The 23409-nt window shown below is 37.7% G+C and overlaps 1 protein-coding gene and 3 long non-coding RNA genes across 4 annotated transcripts; 2 read left to right on the forward strand and 2 right to left on the reverse strand.

The window, feature by feature from the left end:
* Positions 1-40: 40 nt before the first annotated feature.
* On the forward strand, positions 41-7598 carry LOC147492075 (uncharacterized). Its single transcript, XM_086565268.1, has 5 exons — positions 41-341; positions 4729-4791; positions 4914-6120; positions 7142-7460; positions 7519-7598. The coding sequence occupies exons 2-5, from the start codon at positions 4760-4762 to the stop codon at positions 7596-7598; spliced, it is 1638 nt and encodes a 545-aa protein (XP_086421394.1). The 5' UTR covers positions 41-341; positions 4729-4759.
* LOC147492076 (uncharacterized) lies at positions 3736-20048 on the reverse strand. The gene is made up of 3 exons (XR_015198545.1): positions 19841-20048; positions 19655-19732; positions 3736-3894 (listed from the first exon to the last, which is right to left on the reverse strand). It is a non-coding gene; the product is annotated as an uncharacterized LOC147492076 (long non-coding RNA).
* Positions 8005-8865, forward strand: LOC147492077 (uncharacterized). The gene is made up of 3 exons (XR_015200135.1): positions 8005-8141; positions 8223-8328; positions 8414-8865. It is a non-coding gene; the product is annotated as an uncharacterized LOC147492077 (long non-coding RNA).
* Positions 20049-20735: 687 nt separating the features above from the next.
* Positions 20736-21794, reverse strand: LOC147492078 (uncharacterized). Its single transcript, XR_015198546.1, has 3 exons — positions 21638-21794; positions 21011-21181; positions 20736-20896 (listed from the first exon to the last, which is right to left on the reverse strand). It is a non-coding gene; the product is annotated as an uncharacterized LOC147492078 (long non-coding RNA).
* Positions 21795-23409: the final 1615 nt, after the last annotated feature.

Consider the following 23409-nt stretch of genomic DNA (forward strand, 5'->3'; position numbering starts at 1 on the left):
AAACCCAAATCGTCAAAAGTCGGGAAAAGGTTTAGAAGAAAAGCTAAAAACAGATTATAATGTACGTACTCATCTTCTCTTTCATAAAAAAAACCCCATGTTTTCATTTCCATCTTTATTTTTAACAAATAAAAATTCTGTCTTTTGAATTTTTTGTTAAAAATTCTGTCTTTTGTTAAAGTTTTTGAATTTTAGTTCCATTTCAGTCTTAGTTATTTTGTCTTTATTTCAATTTTACTTCAATTGTTTTTTTTTTCTTGTTTGTGTACTGGGTGTTCAGGTGAATTGAGTTTGAAGAAATTAAGCCAAACAACGTGAACATCTCAAGCCTGAATATTTTGGTAAGTTCATCAAATTCATCCATCTTCTCATATTTGATTATAAAATTATATGTTATTGTACAAAGTCAAACTCCAACTTAGTCGTCTGATGATTATTTGTGAATTTGGGTTTTGTGTTGTATGAAGTGTTAAATTGCTTTAGTGAATTATGAACTGTAGTGTTTGTTATTGGTTTGTATATTTGATATTTTTAATTAATCATGAATTGGCACTACAAAAGAAACGACTTTACCCGACTGACGAAAACTGACGCAAGACCGTCGGAAAATGCTCGATCGGCATAGGCTTCTGGCGGTTCAAATTAGTTAGAATAGGCCGTCGGCGTTGATAACCTTTGTCGATGAACATTCCAACAGTTTTAGACACTACTTCTAGGATCTCACATAGGAGTCATATACAGATGTAGTGGATTTGTGATAGATGCATAGGAGTCTCACTTCCCATACCATAACGTGGTGTCTCACTGTTGAAACAGAAAAGGTCAGGAAGCTCAACAAACAAACCAGCTTTTAAGAAACAGATAACTGACAACCAATTACATATTATTACCGATATGGAGTTGAAACAACAATATTATCCCTAATATTTTTGAAAATGTTGCCACGTGAAACTTTGTAGAGGTTTTCAAGGAAAAGGGGGGACTAAGCAGTTCAAAAAATTGAAAGCAACAAATTACTGTGGAATTCTAAATGAAACAAAGAAGATTGAACAATAGCAAATGGCCCCTATTATCAAAGAAGTTGATAAAAAAATAACCATACAAGAGCCACAAATTATCGGGTTGAAGGTATAGAATTGTTCAACTGCCACAATGACTATAGAACTATTGTAATACGCTTTGGGGATGACAAATGTTGCAGCTAAAGTATGAAATCAAGTTAGAGAACCATCACAAAAAATATAACTGAAAATGAACAGATAGTGAAACCTGTATACAATGCACTTGAAAGCATATATGTAATAGAGTTTCAAAGGAAAGTAAGAGGGTTATGATTATCTAAATAGGCCATCCGAATTGCGTCTGTATTATTGTCTTTATGCGTGTAATATGCAGGAAATGCATGACAAACACATTAACAAAGACATATCAGATTTGTCATTTTTAACATAGCAAAATGAGGTGGCAGATATATATACTACATTACTACTACTAAAACTGCCCACTAGATGTACAGCTACAGATGGGTACTGTTTATTTCCATTAGCCACAAGGACTGCGAAATCCATCTATGGGAAATTAGATAAAGATTAATTAGCTCTTTGTTATAGCCAAACACAACAGCTGGATAAAGTTCCTTGGGTACCAAAACAGTGAAGGAAATCAAGACTAGAGAGTAAAAAGGCCAACTATGTGCAAAATCCACCACACGAGGCTAGGGGATAACTACAATTGTTTATAGCCCGATATGAAAATGAAAAAATAGATTAAATTTAGATACTGCATTCGGGATTTATGCTACTTCTACAAGAATTTATAATGGACATTTCACTGTAAACATTAAGGAAACAAAAAAAAGTATATGTCAAAAGCTCTATAAACCTGATTGTGGTGAACTTAAGAGAAGTGGACAACATTATGAAACCGCCCCATTGTTCATTTCTTGGATGTCAACAAATTTGTGTATGTCACTCCATTTCTGTTTCTCAAGGGGAAGGTTTTCCCTGTGCACATTCAATACAATTAGTAGTAGACGGAGAGAGTTTAAATATCTAAACATTCTTCAGACTTTTGTATTAAGCAAGGTGAAGGGAGAAAAGAAATTACAGTTGTTATACAATTCGAAAGTGTAGGACTTCGTCATTTAACACATTTGAAAGTTGAATCACATTAAAAAAGGGAGATCAAGATGTTGGGAAGTGTTTTTACGATGACTTGGCAATAAAATTGGTCGATGGAATTGAATCTGGCACAAGCAAAACCAACCTCACCTAATATCCTTCTACTTTTCAGTATGAAGAAGTACCTTCGCAATGGAATCATGGAATAATTGACCTCAGCAATAACAGTTGTCTCCTCATGAACTGCAGTTTCAATTATCTCACCAAACTGCGAAGTAGAAGAAAAGCTCATGTTGGTGACTATCATTAAAACACTAAACACTTCAGATTAAAGACGTTTTACTGATCCAACAAGTGTTGAATGACCCCCAAATCATGTAAGAGCCACTAGAGTCTCGAGCTGGTGAGCAAGTTGCCACAAACAACTGTCAACAAAATAAAAAAGAATAGATACAAAATTCACAAACCCATTTTCAATCTCAGAAATATATAACGGAGAATTAGATTTGAAAAACACCTAATTATCAGCTGCCCTGGAAACATAATGGGAAAGAAAAGATCAGTAAATGAACACGAAGGTATATTGTATCATGAAGGAACTATAATCATGGTATTGCATAAGGGACAAGCTTAATCTGGGCAGATAGAATCAATCATATAACAGGCTCGATGATGACAAGAATATGACTCATGATATACTCTTGCCTTGTTCTCTCAGACTAGCTCCCACGATTGCCTCACCAATACTCATGTTGAATGCTCCTGGATAGCAAATAAGATGAGCACCTGGTATCCAGTCATAGTAACTTTAATATTAGCAAGCAAGCAGAACATTTAACAGAGAAAAGATCTACGTTTATACTGTGAGAGTTTTAAGACGAGAATAAAATATGATGATAATAATAATGACGATGATGATAATAATAAAAACGAAAACATACAATTAGAAGACCACTAGCACCAGAGAGCTAAGTTTGCACTAAATTAAGAATACTTCTCTCAACCAAAAGTTTGTATTACTACAAAAGGTCAAAACCCCCCATTCATCTTGCGAAAAGAGAAACTATCCAACACAAAATAGAACCAGTTGAAGCCTGACCACATTAAGCATCACTAACTAGATGGCTGCAAAAATAGTTTTGACATTGCTGTAAACGATTTTGGTGAATGACATATACGGAAGCACACACCAGTAAAACAAAGGTTAGAAGATGTCCAATTCATCAACTTGGCCTAATTGTCCTGAGATCATGGTATTATGCATCTTCCAGAGGTCGACTAAACACCAGATATATATTGGTCACAGACCAGGCGGTCCAGGCCAGTATCACCATAAGTGGATGCAAAGTATCAGAATGAAGTTTCTTTTGTTAATTCCTACATATATAATAAGTACTGTGATCCACAACAAGAGGTCTATCACCAGAAGTGAAGTTGTCAGATTCCTTGAAGGAAATATCTCGGTGCGTTGATGTCAAACAGATGCACCTGCCGATCATCAAAAATGAAAGTGTCTAAAATTCATCAAACTACATGCCCTAGTTATCAAAGGGCCTAAATGACACCATGGTAGCATAATTTAAGATGACTTATCGAAATTAATTCAAATACCTTCCTGTGCTCAGCCAGTAGTTCTCCATCTGTTCCAAATATACAGCTGGTATTATACAACCTCCCACCACATTGTTCAGGTATAGATCCACCAACTATAGTGATCCCTTTATTATGTGCAACTTCCGATAGCATCTTGAATGATGGTGATACATTTTTGTCCCTAAAATCCTCAGTAAAATTTAAGAAATTATCACTTGCATAAGGACAGTTCACTCAGTTCCACATTTCCTGCATTTTAAACTCCCACATGAAGCAATGATGTAGAAAACTACCATGCATATGTAAATACTAAATACTCTTGTGAATCACACATTAGTTTGCTGCTTGGTATTTGGAAGAGATATGCCTACCGTTTAATCGACTCGTAGAACCGTTGGGTACCCATTGAGATTGCCCGATAGATGGTCAGATTATACCCGACGGACATAATGTGTTGGGAACTTCCTACAGACGGAATCCGTCGAGTATTCTTTATGGCCTCGGTCGGGTAAACTCGTTTTTTTGGTAGTGTGGGGTGTTTGTACGTTATGTTGAATCATTTGTAATTAGTGAATTATGAATTGGGGTTATGTAATTTTATGCCAAAATTATTAGTAATTAGATAACACTCTGAAACATGCATAATTAAACTAGTTTATATATTTTTTTTCTTGAGAAAAGGAATAGAAAATTTCATCATTTGGTCGGGTAATGCATGTTTATTGCTTTCGTCTCTATTGCCAATAATTTATAGCCTATATGAATGATTACTTGAATTTCAATTTTTCAGTTTTTGATTGTAGCTTTCTTTTATTTTGGTTGTACTAATAACTAGTACTATTGGTGGTTCATGTTTACTTAATCTATGGTTCAATTGTTGCTGGTTCAAGTTTTGATCGTTGATTTATGTGATAATGTGTTCTAGTTTCAGCAATGTAGTTTAGCGTGCTGATGTAGGTGTAGGTTAAATAACTATGGAAGTGGTTTAGCGACTTAACTCTTTTGCTTATGTCAGATCAGATTTGAAGTTAGGAAGTGGTAGCATAATGATGGATAAAGCTTGGGTCCATTGGCAGAGGTTCTGAAAAAGAAGTCCTTATATTGCCTTTCATAAAATTTGACATATATTTACCACATTTAGTAATTTCTTTTTTGTTTTTCTTCTATTTTGTTTGGTTTTGTTTTGTTTTTTTTTTATAGAAATGAAGTAGAGTATAGAAAAGCGGCTGAGAACTTTGTGGAACTTGCTAAAACTAGAACTGGAGAAAAGAAATTGAGATGTCCTTGCAAAGTATGTCAGAATTTTCGTCGTGGAGATGATAACAAGGTCGTCGAACACTTGGTGATAAATGGTATGGATATGACGTATACTACTTGGTTTTGGCACGGGGAGCCACTAGATGCAGTGCAATCTGGTATAGAAACCACAGAGACACATGAATTATGTGAAGCTGCATTTGAGCATGACGATGCTTTCGAACCGGGGATTACTGAAGAGAGAATGGGTGCAGAGTTTGAAGAGTTCTTTGAAAATGCTGAACTCCCTCTATATCCAGGTTGCACCAAATACACAAAGTTGGCAGCAACAGTTGTCTTGTACAAGCTTAAAGTTACGCATGGTGTTTCAGATAGTTTTTTTGATGGGCTTCTAAGGGTATTGCAAGATATGTTACCAGCGGGGAACACCATTCCTGACTCCTCATACTCGGCAGACTCGTTAATCAAAGAGTTTCAACTCGAAGAGAAAAAGATACACGCTTGTGTTAACGATTGTTATCTTTTTAGGGATGAGAAAATTGATGAGTGTCCAAAATGCAATTCTTCGCGATGGTTTGTGGATGAGAAGACCAATGAGATTAAGAAAGGTGTTCCCGCAAAGGTGTTAAGGTATTTTCCTATAATACCAAGGTTTAAAAGAATGTTTCAATTGCCAAAGATGGCTGAACATTTAAGGTGGCATCACAACAACAAGAGTACAGATGGTAACATGCGACACCCAGTAGATTCTGAGGCATGGCAAGAAGTTGACAAGAAATGGCCATTGTTCTCAGCAGAGCCACACAACCTTAGACTTGGTCTTGCTGCTGATGGAGTTAACCCATTTAGTAATCTTAGTTCAACGCATAGTTGCTGGCCAGTCATGTTGTGTACATACAATCTCCCGCCATGGCTATGCATGAGAAAGGAACATTTGATGCTAGCATTACTGATTCCTGGAAAAAAGCAACCTGGAAATGAAATCGACGTATATCTACAACCACTTATCGATGATTTAATGGAGTTGTGGAATAAAGGAGTGGAGGTTTATGATGCATTTACTAAGACTATCTTCAACCTAAAGGCGATTACTAATGTGGATGTGAATGATTTTTCCGCCCTTGGGAACTTAGCGGTTGCACAACAAAGGGTAAAACTGCATGCCCTACTTGTGGTGTTAATACAAATTCAATGTGGTTGCCCTTTAGTGGTAAAATAGTTTACATGGATCATAGATGTTTCCTCTCGCCAAATCACTCATTTCGAAAGAAAAGAAGATGGTTTAATGGAAAGCATGAATATCGGGAGAAACCTAAAGTTATGTCTGGTTCAGAAATTAAGGTTGTGGTGGACAAAATAGAAAATGACTTTGGAAAAGATGAAAACAAAACGAAGAAGAGGAAGAGGGAAGAACATGTTCTAATGTGGAAGAAGAGGTCAATATTTTTTGATTTGCCTTATTGGGAGGTAATGTTTTATACTTTCCATATATATATATATATATATATATATATATATATATATATATATATATATATATATATATATATATATATATATATATATTTTGAAGTAATTATCTAGAAGCCTAGGTTGACCACTCGAACTCTATGCCCTAAGATGTCTATAACAACTCTGTCACTACATACTATCCATGCTTGTGCTGAAAATATAGAATGTACCATTGTAGAATTGTACTTGTCAATTAAATTAAGTGTTCAAACCTCTACTCCATACTACCTGAGGTTGAACCAAACCCAAGTATGCTCTAGTTATGTGCCTGGGGCAGTATATTTTTAACAAGACCCCTGCTGAATTACTAAAGGCCTTAGGAGTTTTAAATAATTTTAAGACACATTGCGATTAATGTTTGATACTATTTAGGTGGAATCTATTTCGACTAGTGTGGAAATAGTCTAAGGGGAGTAAGGGCCCACAATTTCTGTTGATATGTGATTCAGTTCACTAAAATGAACCGATATTTTGGCCTAACTAGAAATGTATGACCTTATGACACTTGCATAATCATGCCCCCCCCCCCATTGCACCCTCTAGAGTGTCTTGCATGCCCCCATACCGCGATGCCCCGGTGGTCCTCCACCCTCTTAGATACCCTAGGTAAGCCAACTTTATTTTTTTTGAGCAATATTAATTTTTTTCGAATTTTTCAGTATAATCCTTTGCGTCACAATGTGGACGGAATGCACCAAGAGAAAAATGTGTGCGAAAGCATTATTGCCACATTATTTAATGTGAAGAACAAATCAAAGGACCATCTTAAGTCTCGCCAAGATTTGCAACAGTTGGGAATTAGGCATGAATTGCATCCAGAAGTTTGTGGCAACAGAACTTATCTTCCACCGGCACCACACACACTATCGAAAGTTGAAAAAAGGATTTTTTGCAAGAGATTACAAGATTTAAAGCTACCTTATGGCTATAGCTCAAATATCGGGAGGGTTATATCAGGGGATGAGTTCAAGATTTCAGGTCTCAAGTCCCATGATTTCCATGTTTTAATGCAACAATTGTTGTCTGTTGCGTTAAGGGGGCTTCTTCCGAAAGGACCGAGGACTGCAATTTTTCACTTATGTGCCTTTTACAATGAATTATGCAAAAAGTCGTTAATACTGGAGAGACTAAAAAGCTCGAGAGAGACGTTGCAGAGACTTTGTGCATGTTAGAAAGGTTCTTCCCTCCATCCTTCTTTGATATTATGATCCATTTAACAATTCATTTAGCACGAGAAGCACGGCTTGGTGGACCAGTTCATTTGCGTTGGATGTATGCTTTTGAAAGGTGAATTTATACTCATTCATAAAACATTAATGATTATATTCCACTACTTGTTTCTTATTTACTATTGATGTTATTTCTTGTCTTTAGATACATGAAAGAGTTGAAAGGATATGTCAGAAACTTTGCAAGACCTGAGGGTTCCATTGCAAAGTGCTATCTTGCGGAAGAGGGCATGAGATTTTGTAGTGAATTTATGAAACAAACCGTTGAGATAAGTACTCGCCAAAGTAAAAATGATAGTTTTGCAAGTGATGCAATACTTGATGGTAGGCCGAATTCTAGAGGAGTTTCGATTAGATTAAGTAAAGAAAGGTTACATGCTGCCCATCTATATGTGTTGTTCAATACAGCTGTAGTCGAGCCATATTTTGAGTGAGTATGGTAATAATTATTGAAATTTAGAGTTTTGAAAAGACGTACCTTAATTTTCTTTTACCATTTTTCTTTGGTTAGAAAGCATATGGATGAGCTACGGAAGCAAAACAAACAACTCTCAAGAAATGGAAATTTGTTGTGGAAGAGACATGTAGAAAAGTTTTCTGAATGGCTACGTGAGAAGGTTCAGTTGTGACTTTTGTGTATTTGCGTTACCCTTTTTACATATGTAGATAATAATCGTGATACTTATGTATGAATTTGGACAGATTGTAGAGGACACTAGTGAGAATATCTCTGAGACATTAAAGTGGATTGCCAATGGACCGAGGAAGTTAGCAATGTCGTATTCTTCATTTATTGTCAAAGGTCAACGTTACCACAAGAAAAGTGCTGAGAAGTCCAACCAAAATAGTGGTGTTTCACTTGAGTCAACAACTATGTGTAGATCTAGTTCAAAGGACAGAAACCAAGTCATGAACAATGTTTCTTACTATGGGGTCATCAAAGATATAATTTTGCTCGACTACATTGGCTTCCAAGTGCCTGTTTTTTTTTGTGATTGGGCAAATGTAGGAAATGGTGTCAAGGTGGAAGATGGATTTACTTTGGTTAACCTCCATCAAGGACAACGCCAGTTCGAAAAAGAACCATTCATTTTAGCATCACAAGCGAAACAGGTCTTTTATTCAAGGGACAACAATGATTCCAATTGGTATGTTGTATTACAATCCCACCAAAGAGGGCCATGACTTGGATATGTATGAGGAGAATGTCGATATATTCTCAGGACCACTAGATGTTTCGAGAATTGACAAGAACATTGATGATGAAGATGGTAGCTATGTTAGAAAGGACTGTGAGGGAGACTATGTGTAGTGCATGTACTTTTCGGCAATTTAGTAAAACATTTTTGTATTAATATTTTTCGCTATGAGTTCCGTTGTTTAGTTCTGGTAGTTTTTCCTATTAATATTAGTATTTGATTTGTTTGGCACTTCGGTTGTTTGTTCATCTTAGTATGAGTATTGGTTGTTTGTTTTATTAATATGTGTTGTGATTTGTTTTGGTACTCTCTCGTCTTGTTCATATCAATTTTGTGTCTTGATGTTTTTCGCCACATTATGCATCGTTGACATTTCAGGATTTTGACAAGGACGTAAAGACACTTCACTTCAAACAAAATGTCGAAAAGCGGAGGTAAGACTTTTGTTGATAATGTTTGTGTATACACATGTTTCTCATTTAACAAAATTTTTGTTGGCATGTTGACAGAGTTCAAAACAAGCTAAGAAAAGGAAACTTAATGAAAGACTAGCTATTGTAGCTGCTCTTAGGAATACATCAAATCTTTGGGATACGATATCAAATAGAAGTGATGGTAGTCTACCACACTCAACCTCTCAAGCCAATGAGTCCCACTTGTCAAAAAAAAAAAATTGTGTACCTTAGAGAAGTCTAATTCTAAGAAGAATAAGGTAAGAACACCTATCTTCCTCTCCTTTTCTTCCTTATGCAACCGGGCAATCGGGCCATACTAGTCCTAGTTAGTTTGGCACATGTATGAGTCTCCATGAATAGCCGCTTAACTAGTAGTTAGTGCTTCCCGTGATCTTTGCTATATTCGCCGGCTTTTCGTAAGTATGTATGAGACTCCTAGTATAGGTCTAACTTACCCTACCGGCCGGGTGCCTTTAGGTAACTCAGTACTGGTTATTTGCACACACACACACACACTAGCATTCCCAATATATGTAGTTGCACTTTTAATCTTAATATATATAACTGCTGCCTTTCACCTAATTCATTCCCAAGTTTAAGGGTGTTTTATGTTAACCTTTATGTTATATTCTTTAAATTCCAGAGTATAAAGGGAACAACAACTAAACGATCTAAGATGGGTAAAATGCCCATCCGAGATACTAACGACTTAGATTCCACTGATGGGGACTTTAGCAAGGAAGAAGATGCCCATGATTTCAATGAGGACGACGACATAGTCCCAAATTCTTACTCTCGTGGCAATAGAGAGAACCCTTCTTCAAATGAATCTCACAAATCAAAAAAGACGGGGGGTTCTACAAAGTCTAAGGTGTTGTTTAATTATGTTTTGCTTAACATCTTTGTTTATATATGTTAGATTTTTGTGTTTCCTTTGTTAAGTATTGTTTATAATTTTCATTAATCTTTTGTTTTCCTTTAATGGGGTTTTATCACAGAGTTTCAAAAAAGTTGTTAAAAGATCTAGGACAAAAAGGAATTCTTCTCACGACTTAAGTGATAAAGATCTTGACGATGAAGATTATTGTAATGACGAGGATGGAAGTAAGACTACTACCAACCGAGCCAAGTTTAAGGGGCCATTGACTGAAGAAGAGAGTGAAGGAGATTCTAGTGATGAAGGTGATGCTATCGACTCTGATGATGCTATCGACTCGGATGCAGAACTTGAAAGTAGTAATCCTTCTTCCAAAGAATCTCACCTATCAAGCAAGACGCTAAGAGGTTCTCGTAGATCCAAGGTAATGGCGATTGATAGTGGATCTAAGTTAGCGGTGACCTTTAATGCGAATGGGCACTGTTGTAGAGAAAAATTCAGAACAATTTTCTTCTCATTTGGGAAATATTGCATCTGAGATGGTGCCACTAACTTTTAGTGATTGGAGAGTAATCAAAAAAGGGTACAAAGATCTGTATTGGCAATCATTCTTGGTAAGAACGATTTTTTTTTTTTTTGCTTTTTCAGTAAATATATATAGTTATTATGATGTTCTTATTATATATGTTTAATTTGTTGATGGTGGGGTTGTCAAAACATTTCACGATTATTTCTTATTTCTTGTAGCAAAAATTTATCTTGGATGAAGGGCTTAGAACTTATGCCCTCCAACAAATTGGAAGGTTGTGGCGGGCACATAAATCAAGATTGAGGGAAAGATCGAGTTTATAGAAAAAGAAAAAAAGGACATTGCACGCCTCCAAACCAAGACTGTGATGATGCAGAATGGGAGATGTTTGTTAAACAAATGTCAAAGAGAAAGTTCATTGTGAGTTATTTTGGTGATACTTTGAATATACTCATATTGTGAAATGTGTTATTTAACTCTTTTGTATTGCAGCTGAAAAGTCAAAAGTTTCAAGAAATGAGGGAAAAGCAAGATCTCCCTCACACATGTAGTAGACAAGGCTATGCACGCCTAGAGTTCCAAATGGTAATTAACTATCAAATTTGTGCAACTTTGTTTTTGTGTATGTATCTTGATTGTGGATATTGTTATCATGTAGCAAAAAGAGAGTCCGAGTCCCTCGTCTATAACTAGAGTTGATGTTTGGTGCAAAGGACACACTAAGAAAAATGGCAAACCATCAAATAGTAGAGTTGCGGAACGAATGGTATGTTTAGTTATATTTTCTAACCAGAAGTATAGCCATAAATATCATCGATTTTGTTGAGCTTCACTAATTTCTCTATTAACATACATATCAAATGTGATTGCTATAGGAAAAAATAAAAGAAATTAGAAATGCGGCAGCATCAGATTCTCATAACCACTCAATACAAAATGATGCTCTTTCACAAGTACTTGGACCTGATCGTTATGGTCGTGTGAGAGGTAAAGGAGCAGGAGTAACTCCTTCAAAAGTAGGTGTGGTGTCACAAAACAAAGAGTTGGTCACCCAACTTCAGGAGAAGGTACTAACGGTTGAGAAGGATATGGCTCAAATGACCAATTTGGTGAATACTCAAAATGAACTTATAAGAAACTTAATTGCTTCTCTGAATATTCAAAAGGCAAGTGACAGATGTACAAGTATTGTACAATAGCTTATTTGATATTTGTTGTCTTGCTAGAGTACTTGAACTGACAATCTTAATATATTTTTCTAGGATGAAAGTCAGCAAGTTGTGGATCGAAAGCAAGTGATCTGATCAACTATTGCTCCAATTACTTCACTTTCGCAGGTATTTTTTTAGAATCTCTAAAGCAAAAAATCTTGTAGATTCTTAATTAGTAGACTAACAACTAACCAATGGTTATGATTATTTGGTTAGGGTCAAGGCATAGCAATGGTGATCGGGGGATACAAACTACTCTTCCACAAGTAAAATATTTCTTTTTGCAAGCAAGGGTAACTAGCTTTTGGCTTACTTGGTCTGGCGCGAAATTTTTTTTTGAGTTAAAAAGGCCATTATGCAGTAGGGCTGTAAGATCAGAGTTAGTGTGCTTAAGGTGTTGGTGAGATTATATTAGGTCTATATTTGGTAGCCTTTTTCAGTTTACGGCTACTTGTGTACCATTAGGGAACCTACCTCTGTAAAAACTTCTAGACTCACCAATACCTACTTCATATTTTTAATTGGATGTATAGCTCCTGAGCTGCCAAGGAGAAAATTGCAGTGTTTTCTCTGTTACCACTTCAGTCCTGAACCTTTCGACAGGTTCGATATTTCTCCGCCATTTTATTAAATCTTTCACAAGCTTATAACAAAATGAAAACCAATAGCAGCTAGCCCGTTAATGGAGCGAAAGTGAGATAGGGTGGGAGAAAGGCCAACGAGTGGCGGGTGTAATGAGTGACGAGGTCGACGGAAGAAGATGGGGAGCTTACATTAGGCAAAAATCTTTCCTTTCTCTGAATCGTTCCTAAGTTAGTCGTCTTTGGAGGGGAGAGCGGCTAGATTTGAATTCTTTTTCTCCTCACGTAAATGTGAAGGCACGAGTCACTCACTTGTTGTTTTGGGGCAACAGAACGGCCGGGCTTTCCCTTCGCCTTTGCCAAGGAACAAAAAGTATCCGAGATACCCTCGACACTTTCGGTGTGTTTTAGCCTAAAGATACTTTATACGGAGCCCTTTTGGGATAGAAAAACTTTTGTAATTTCTTTTTCCGAGGAATAGCCCTAGTCCGATGGTGAGGGACTCAGCTTCTCGGACTTTGACTCCTACATCTGCTTTGTTCGATCTCTTCAGATTAGCTCTACTATATTCTCTTTTTTTTTCTGGTCTAATGTTAAATCAAATAGAGTACAATGAACACCAACCCAATCTCGACAAAAACAAGTACACGTTTACCTTCCTTCCTCGGCCCTTGGTGCCATCGCTAACTAACCGAGCCCCGACCTTGAACCTCCCATTCCTAATAATATAGCTCGGGTCAATCACTTCCAGCCTCTTGATTGCCCCTACTTAAATAAAAATGGGGACTAACCCGCACTGGCTCCAAAAATAAACCAAACCTAGCCCAACCTACTTAAACAACCCACAAGCTTGGCCGGTCCAAGGAAGAAGAAAGTAGACTAGACCTTGTAGAGAAGCGGATAGGAAAGGTAGCCTATAGACTCAAGTGACCAGCTCGGTTCAAACTCACCAGATTCCATGTGAGTCGAGTTGACTTCGATTAGACTGCACCAACCCCAGAGGAACGCGGACCACGAGGGCACCACCGGATGTTGTAGATGAACCTACTAAATAAGACGTTGAGTATATCATAGCCGACCGCACCATGGGCTATAATGTAAAAAACCTCGAAATACTTAACGTCAAGTAGAAACGAACAAGGTCTACGCACGATCACTATATCTTTTTCTTTTTCTTTATTTCTCCTCTATGGAAAGAGGGGATGATACGTGGTATACGATCGGATCGGTGGTCAACGAGACGACGTAAGTCGACATAGCTCCATGCATATGTTCTTTGGAGCTAGAACCCCGACGGAACAGAATTATATCAATAGAATGAATGAAATGAAATAATGGTGAGCCTAGTATTGAATTTAACATGGCTCAAGAGTGTCTATACAAAGACCTTCTCTTCTTCACTCAAAGAGGCAATGCACTCTTAGAATGGTACTTTCTTCATAAAGAATGCATCTTTGGTTAGAAGTTATACGGAATTTTTCAAAGGAAATGCCAGCTCCGCGTGTGTGACGAGATAACGGGCGCTCTAATCGAAAGGGTCATGCCTATCGGGTCGACCAATGCACCACCAACCGACCCGGTGTGGTGGCTTAATATACCTGTATCTTTAAGCTAAGCGGTTCACCTTGTAGACGGAGGAGATATATAAAGTATGCCGTCGCGTGATTCATAAGATTCTATAGTGGCACCAGCCTATTCTTTCACTTAGCCCGCCTCTCCCATGACTTTCCGGACCAACCAACCTGGATCCGCCCTCGCAAGTCTCTCTCGCAAGATTTGGGAGCAGAGCATGCAAAATCGAGCAATGGATCTTAGAAGAATTCCACTTTGAACGGCACGACTCTTTCTATTTCTGCACTGGCATTTGAGTTGTCTCCCCTCCTCTTTCAATCGACACACTTGACGCAGATAGCTCCGGTGGCCCCGACTTCTGCCTCTATCAAGAGGCGGCAGCCCCACCTCCACAGCCACAGCATGGAGGAGCAGCTCCTTAATCCGCACTACAACCAATCAAAAATTTCTCCAGATCGATATATGATGCTAAACCGAGACCTAGATAGAGAGAGAGGGCTGCTCCTTTTTGGTTGGCTCTTCGAGACAAAAGCACTCATAGGAATGGTACGGTGCTAATTCCCATGTTCCTTCTAGTCTCGTTTGGTTTCGAGAGCCCTCCCCGATGCAGAAGTCATCCTGGATTTTTTTGATTCCGTATGCCGGGGAAAGTGCCTCACTTTTCTACATTAATTCTTAGAAAAAATTCCTCGGTCTCTATAAAACAGAATGAAAAGCCCGGGTGAAAGAAAGTAAAAACAAAAGGAGAGAGGAAAGTGGAAAGGGGAAGAAGTCTAGTGCTAGTTCTTACTTAAACTTATTTTTCTAACTTCCATTTTTTAGTGGTTTCTCTCTTATTTGGATTGAAAAAAGACAAAACTTCCCTTTCTTTCTCTTCTTTTTTCCCTTCGACGAATTTCAGCTATGACCAATGCCCCCCCTAGCTGAATAGGCGAACAAAGCTACTTGAAAAAGGCAAGGTGCATCGTGACCTTGGATTGAAATCGCATTTAATTTCGTTTTTGCCGAGATATTTTTTAGAAAGATGAAAAATGAATATAATAATGAAAAAAAAAATATAGAATCTAAATAAAGGCGATACGCTGGAAGCGGGGTGCACTACTTCTTCATTCGGGGGGGCTTGCCTCATTACTTAATCGGGCGAGAGGTGCACCTAACCCACCTACCCACTCATCAATCACGGTGTTCACCGACTTGCACCGATAGACCCCTATTGTATTGGAATTAGGCCCTTTGACTGTTGTCAACTAATCTCTTCAATGTTCAATTCTACTCTATGTTAGAACATTTCTCTTAATGCTATTTCGATCTAAGTGGTCCTATTTCGCATGTCCTCTACTATTCTATGTTCTTCCCAAAGTGCAATCCCCTCGTGTTGTTACGGAGTCGAGTATCTTATATTCGCTGGGATAAAGCTTTTCCTCTGCAGGGGCCTTGTGCAGTAAACCCCCTACGGGTGGTCGTCCGTTGTCGTAAAGTAGTCCCTGCGAAGCTTTCGGGAAGAGGGGTAGTCTTGTGCGTAAGCATAGCATTTCTGGTCGAACCCGCCCAACCCAACTAAGAAGAACCGAACCTGACAGACACATCTTTTTCATTTTGGGAGGATACTCCGAGTAGTGGGTACCTCGTAGGACCTCGACCTCGTAGGACAAAAAAGCCACCCCGCCACAGCAGGCGGGTTGGTTGCTCTGTCGTCGCCGGGGAGCTCTTGGCGAGGAGACCTTAGGATAAGTTGCTAAAACAAACGGGAGGGGAGGATCGACCCGTTCAGTATAATTCAAGAAAGATCTGTTGGCAAGAAAGGTGGAGACATTTCTTTGGCCCCTTCAAAAGGAAATGTGGGCATGGTAGAGCCCAATCCCTCTATTTCTATCTATTGATGAGACAACTATCTATATTCGATCCATCGTAAAGAAATCGAAATGTATCCGGATTGAGTCTACATCGCATCGAGAGAGCTCCAACTTAGGTTTCATGTAGTTCCGGGGCCAGCCCATTCTCTTATCCATCGGTCCAATGTAATCGGGCTCATCTCATGGAGGAAAAGCCAAAAGTTGTGTTGTTAAGCCACCTCGACGATTCCCTTCTCTCCCCCGCAACGCCCCACACGTAAAGAAAAGAGCACGGAGCCCCAGCCCGACTGTAGGTCCGCTTAACGTAAAGCAAGGAGTTGAGCCTCGAATCGGGCGAACCGAAGTCACTTTCGAACCATACTTCCCTACAGCTAACACGTGTCCATCCAAATGGAATGAACGTGAGTCGCTATAATGAATCCCCTCACCGGCCATCGGGGACCAAGTGGTAAGGCCATGATCCGCGGGGAACGGATCACTCATTCTTCCATTGGGGACAGGTGCACGAACGACAACTCCAAACGTCACACATCCCGCCTACCTACAGCTTTAGGTGGCACCAATGAGATCCAATTTTAAGGTCGGGGAACCTCCCGAGGCTTAGCTCTTCGCCTAGCAAGCAAGAAAGAAAAACAAGGAGATAAAACGAATACCATTATTATCTAGCCCCGCTCTTCTCTTATAGAACATATTCACCCTTCTTTTAAACACTAGCAACTCGTTCTTCTCCAAAGATGAAAGTCGATATATTATTTACGACCCGGTAGCGGTTGTTTGGTTTCACATGACCAGTTGATTACAACAAGAATCTAGCTTGGATTGCTTTCTCGCCATGAGTGTTTTCTTGGGTGAAGTTGTAACGCCTCTCTTGACAGGCCAATGACCAAGGCTTGCTCTCGAGAATGCCCATTGTTAATAAACATTAACATTATCTTGCTCATCGTGGAGTCCTGTGGTGAACCCATAAAGTGAGTGGATCGGGCGACTAGCATGGTGAGGAGATATTCAGATGGAGAGGAAAACACAGCCTTCCTTAATTCCTCTTTCGAGCTTCCTTTTCTTTTCTAGGTCTTTTATTCTCTAAGGTAAGGGCAGTGAAAGAAAGCCATCCGCTATACTTCCCGTGAAGAAGTCTTCTCGGAATAAGTGACTAGCCCTCAATTCCTTTGGTCCTGGGGACCGATCCGCCACTTGGTTCTAAAGACAATCATCCATTATATAATATATGGATTCACCATCAACGCATTGCTTGATCGAGTCATCCCTAAGGGCCCGAAGGCCCAAGAATGAGTGAAGGTTGCATTCGCTGAGCCTTTTCAAACTATGATGCTTCGAGACCATACTCAACCAGGTCACCCAAAATGACATTTTTGCTGCGGCTTCATTGTCTGTGGGGGACTTAGGTGAGGGTCTGTTATGCTCAGTTAAATACCCCCGACTTTTGATCTTCAGCTTGATGTTTTTAAGGCATGGACACATACAGAATATCATGCTCTTTGTCTGCCAATGCATGCATGCACACCTTCATCAATGCTTAGTACTGGTTTTATTGTTGTTGGTTTTAATTGGATGTCTTCACCTGCTGCTACTGAGTTAGAGAGTACTATTATGGATTGGCTTAGAAAAATGCTAAAACTTCCCAAGTCTTTCCTGTTTTCTGGTCATGTATGGCTGGGGTGTGTTGCAAGGGGCTACTTGTGACGCCATTTTGTGCGCACAAGATTATTTGCACCTGCAGAACCTTAAACATGAGGGGACATAGCAGGGATTTATTATACTTGGTTATTATACTGAATTTCTTTTTGTTTGGGTAGGGTCGAGGCATAGGGAGTAATGATGATCAGGGTATACGAACTACAACAACTTCTCTTCCACAGGTAAAATATTTCTTTTTACAAGGGGTAACTTATGGCTTATTCAATGCTCATTTGTAATTAGACAGTATCAAATGGTTGTTCTGCATGTATTGTTGACGTAATTAGAGTTTAAGAATATATGCTTGTGCTGGCTGATCCGCTTTCAAGTACCGGTGACCGGACTGACTTGGCCGATTTTGTCATAGTTAGAGTTGGATTTGAGCCGAGTGACCTAGGCAGTAAATTTAGTGCTTTGTGTCTGCTATCTAATGACTGTTTCATTGCATTTCGATATCTGAGTTGTGAGTTATGTTTCGAAGTGGATTGTTCCAACTGAACTTCCTACACTTATGCTTAATAAAATGCGAAGTTTTAAATAATGAATCACTATGTTGATCGATTTAACAATGTTCTATTTGTCTTGAAACAAATGCTCTAAGTCGTGTGAGTAATAACCATACTAATAATTCATTACCATGTTTCCTACTTGTAAGCTTATTAGAATGTATACAACATTTTTTTATAGTAACTACCTACTTTTGATTATGTACTGATTACCTAAATTCTTAGTTATTATATTTGTGGCTTCCTTTTTTTTGGGTAGGGTCAAGGCGGAGGGAGTCATGGGCTACAACGGTGCAAGTTGATGAATTGGATGGCTCCAAGATGATTTAGTTGCTAAAGGACATTGGGAGACTAACGATCCTTTTAAACGGTGCATGGTATACCTCTTGGAGATAATGCCTCTAAAGTTTGGGTAGATGAAGTTGTGAAGTCAAAATCACGCCTTTGGAGAGAAAATTCTGAATTGCAAACAATGGGAGATGCTAAAGGAACCGCGAATTGCATGGCCCATACAAAGACGCCATATTTATCGATGATCACCACATGAAGTAGGTCGGGATTAGGATGTTTATTTTGTCTAATTTTGTGAAACTTGAATCGCTGCGTTTTAAGTCATTTTGTCCTTGTACAAGCATAATAACACTTGAATCGCGTTTTTAAGTTATTTTTGTCCTTGTACAGTACACACTTGAATCGCGTTTTAAGTCATTTTTGTCCTTGTACAATACACAATGAAATTGTATATTTTGGGTATTACTTAATGAATGAAGTTATTATTGATTATCGTGTGTATGTATTTTATAGACATTGTTATACTGTGAATTTTGTAGGTTTAGTTGTTACAACAATTTAGTAGCACAGATTAATAGTACTGTGTGAAAATGTAATTGTGTACAGGTTTTTTTTTAAAAAAAAACAGTGATTGTGATTAGGAAAAGCTTGGATGCACTCAACTTAAAATGTTATAGAACTGATAGCGCTAAAGAGAAAACGCTATTAATAAATAGATAACGCTAAGAAAAAAACGCTATAAATATAATAGCGCTTTGTCATAATAAAATCGGCGGAAATCGGCGCCAAAAAAAAAAAAAAAACGTAATAAATGTAATAGCGTTTGTCATAATAAACGCTATTGATCTTTAATAGCGCTAAGATGAAACGCAATAAATATAATAGCGTTTGTCATAATAAACGCTATTGATCTTTAATAGCGCTAAGATAAAACGCTATAAATATGATAGCGTTTGTGAAGAAACACTATAAATTCAATAGCGTTTTTTCTGAAAACGCTATCAATAAAAGCATAGCACCGTCATTAATAGCGTTTTGGAAAACGCTATGGACACCAACCATAGCGTTTTTTGCATGCTATCTTAGGCCTTTTCTGCAGTAGTGGTGGTGCATAGTGTCATTGTTAAAAAAAAAGTGTAAATTAGTGATCAAGCATTAAATGTCAAAAAGGTACCTTAATAGTGTGCATTATGATCAAGCAAAATCAAGAGTGCTCATCCATGTTAGTTGGTGTTCTTGGTACAACAGAAACCTAAAAAGAAAAAAATATATGAGCAACTCAAGATAGTAAACAATATTTGACTGCAAAAGTAGAGAATTGTGTAATACTCTCAAAATCATAATTGAACCGCGGCCTTACCCTTAAGCACTCACTGCAAGGATTGTAAATTGGCAAGTCGATTCCCAATTTAATTTGTTGCAATTTATCTAGTATAGACGACTGAAAGGATAGCAAAAAAAAAATATAGGTAATCAGTTGGCAAACAACATGGGGCAACGCGAGCAAGTCGATACCACAACCCCTCCAAGTCAATCTGATCGCCAATGTTCTATTTTTTTGTCAATCTCCAACACAGTGAACAATAAAAACATAATACAAATTATATTAGATAGTTGCTCCTACTTGTTTTAATCTTTTAGGACTATAAAAGTGCTCCCCAAAGTTTTAATTGCATCTTTTAGGACTAGGTTCCTTTGCATATAATCCATATAATTCTCCCCACAAACTTTGTTTTTGAAAATAGACGCCTACTCACCATCATTGACCAAGATCGATGAATCGAGATGTCAACTACGATTCTTGCCCTTTTGGTTGAGGTTTATGCAAAGACCGACTTCGCATTGGTGATTGATAGTGGTTCAATATTCCATGGAGAAACTTTGTCCGGCACACCACACTGCCAGTGGTTCCATCCCATTGAACCTATGCATAATAATGACCAGACAAATAATATAACATGAAAGACGAAAGTACAGTTCCTAGTTATGAAGATATGCAATATTATATTGAATGTACTTGAAGCTTGAGAAATACCTTGAAAAAGAATATGATCTTCCATAGGCAGATATTTGGCAAACAACTGCAACCCTATTTGCATTAACCTTTGCTCGAGCCAATTCCCAGTCAAGAGTTTTCATCTCGTCCTAAACAAAATACTTTAAGATCATTTATTGATTCATGAAATTGTTGTACACTATGGATAGGTATCAGGCATATCTAAAGAAATTAAAGGTAAATGATATAAAATTATTACATTCATCTCCTACACTTTTCTCTAGTAATCACATACAACATTAGCGGCTGCTCCACCGTAAAAGAACAAACTTCCTCAAGATCCCCGTGATCGCTTCCATTAGCTTTTTGACCTCTCGCGAACTTTTGACGATGCATTTTGTCCAGGATTTTGTTTTCCTCCTGATATAGAATCAAAATATTAAAATCAAACATTTATAGCTCATGGTGAAGCATAAGATAATTCAACAAAATAGCCGTATTGCACCAAAAGGTAAGGTTGAAAACCAAACAAACCTGACATATTTCAATCTATTTCATCAGTTCTTGGTTCTTGTTTTGCAGTTCATCAACCAATGACGCCTTTGCCAAAGCTATCTGAATAGTTCTTTCAGCCTCAAGCAAAGCAGTTTCTTTAGATTTAGTGAGGCGATCCAATGCTTTATTATCATCTTGTAACTTCGCTGCCTAATATACAAAAACCAATTTTCATGATGCAAGTGCTATTGAATCCTCCAACTATAGCTAATTATAATAAGCTACTGTGTCACTGATGATGCACAATCAAATTTGTTTCAAAGAACTATCAAATAGGAACAAAGACCATTATATGCAAAAGAAAGTGTGTCTGTGGATGTGTTTAGGAATTTGACACATGAAATATTCAAATACCCCAACCAAGCCATAAATCAAACCAATGCAAATGAGTTAGGTATTATTAGTAAAATCCAGAGATATGAAACTAAAGCATATGCAACTGAGAGTGATGTACCAAACCAAGTTTCCTCGATAATTTGAATAGACACCATGCACGCTAATTAAGCTTATAACCACTGTAAAGTGAAATGATCACTTTCCTAACATATTCTAATCCGAAAAAAAAAAAAAAAAAAAAAACAAAACGACAAATTTTTTTTTTGTTACCTTCATTTTCTTCTTCTGCAATCAAATTATTGTGTTGGATCATATACATGGCCACGCTCTCAATCAGATGAGTAGTGATTCCCTTGAATAACTCAAGGCCGCAGTTGATCACCAATCCCCTTGTGAAAAATCAATGTCACCTTATCATAACCAATCCAAGTGAGAGAGAGAAAACTAAGCAAGGCTTTAAATCGATTAATTAGTCTGCTAAAGTTCATATAAGTATAGTTGCCTTTTCAGTGTACAATTTAATATCAGAGCTACATTAAATAAGTTATACCATTATGTAATCATTATCCCGGTCATATTCCATATTTCTCGAGTTGCATTGCATGGTCACAATTTGTTAAAATCTTTCTCACTTTGTCATGCTTTTGTACAGTACCCATTTCTTTCAAGCATAACTTTTTTTTCTAACAATTTAATTATATAAACACTTGCTATTAAAACGTGGAAACCCTCGTTATTTAACCTTTCCTACTTGAAATTAGACCGACTTGTAAGGCTTAAGACTTACATTCATAACAACTCATTTAGGTGAAATGTAAAATTCTAATAAATGACGCATATTTGTAAGATCTTATTAAAGCAAAGTAAAATTTATCAAACTTGCTACTTCACACGAAGGCCTAGGCTGACCTGAGCATTAAGATATATGGTGTTTATCGGCAATGCATTTCCAACCCCTCTACCACACAAACCAAACATATAATGCACTCGCTTAAGATGCCTACAAAGGTTCCAACCCCCTGTAACCATACAAACCAAGCATATGAAGCACTCGCTTAAGATGACTACAATGGTTAACAGAATACAATACTAAAAGGGCGGGGGTCAATGCAAACAAAAATATTAAGAAGAATCTCTTGTCATCAAAGAAAGTGATGGCAAGAGAATAGAATATTACAATATTTGATGTTGTCGCAAAAGAATGCAAATAAAAAGGTAACACCGAATGCAAATGAAATAAGTATTCTTTTCTGTTAGCCTATTTTGCTTTCACATGTCCTGTGATAATGATGCTTTTTTTTTTCTATCCCTTTAATTACTCATTATGCTTTCTCCTATGACGTTGAAGAGAAGAGTGTCTTAACTGCTCTTCAAGTATTGTTTACTATAACATCATCAGTTGCTAAGAACAGGGCTCAGTAATATTTTCACATTATAAAACTGCAATGAAGTATCATAGCCAACATACTGCAATCAGTTATCTACTGATATATAACAGTTATAGAGGCAAGTTTTAAATAAAATGATCGTGGCCCAAAGGAACCTTATTAATGGAGGAATCCGGAATGGACCAAGGCATCAATCAGCACATGGGTCCTCAAGAGTTTAGCCTTTAGGAAAAGAACATAAATGTCGTTGTTCATTGGAGTAACAACCTTGTTTTATAATGCTCTTGGACAAACTTTGAACTTCGAAAACTGCTCTTGCAAAAAAATTAACTATCCATAACATGATTTAGTATTGAAGCTTACGCATCAAACAATAATAACATAATTTATCATTGAAGCTTACGCATCAAACAATATATTGATGAAGATTTGCCTAAACATGAATATATTGATTAAGAGGAATGCAAGCGAGCTAGTCTTTGAGAGACAGAATTATATCTCACAATTTTCACTAAGCACGCAGCATGCTGGAAGCATATGCAGGAATTGTATGGGGAATATTGCACACTGCATCGCAATCCCCATCCCCATAGGGGAAAAGGGAAGAAACTCTAAAATAACGTACACCATTTTTGGTACATCACTCCATCCCAA

Source organism: Coptis chinensis, chromosome 6 (assembly GCF_015680905.1).
Source record: "Coptis chinensis isolate HL-2020 chromosome 6, ASM1568090v1, whole genome shotgun sequence".
Taxonomy (NCBI): Eukaryota; Viridiplantae; Streptophyta; class Magnoliopsida; order Ranunculales; family Ranunculaceae; genus Coptis; species Coptis chinensis.

Bases quoted from the DNA above. Each gene is read 5' to 3' on its own strand.
- LOC147492075 (XM_086565268.1), top strand. From the start codon at position 4,760: ATGATGGATAAAGCTTGGGTCCATTGGCAGAG. The intron at 4,792-4,913 runs GTTCTGAAAAAG...TTTTTTTTATAG, and splicing joins GCTTGGGTCCATTGGCAGAG to AAATGAAGTAGAGTATAGAA. The intron at 6,121-7,141 runs GTAAAACTGCAT...CGAATTTTTCAG, and splicing joins TAGCGGTTGCACAACAAAGG to TATAATCCTTTGCGTCACAA.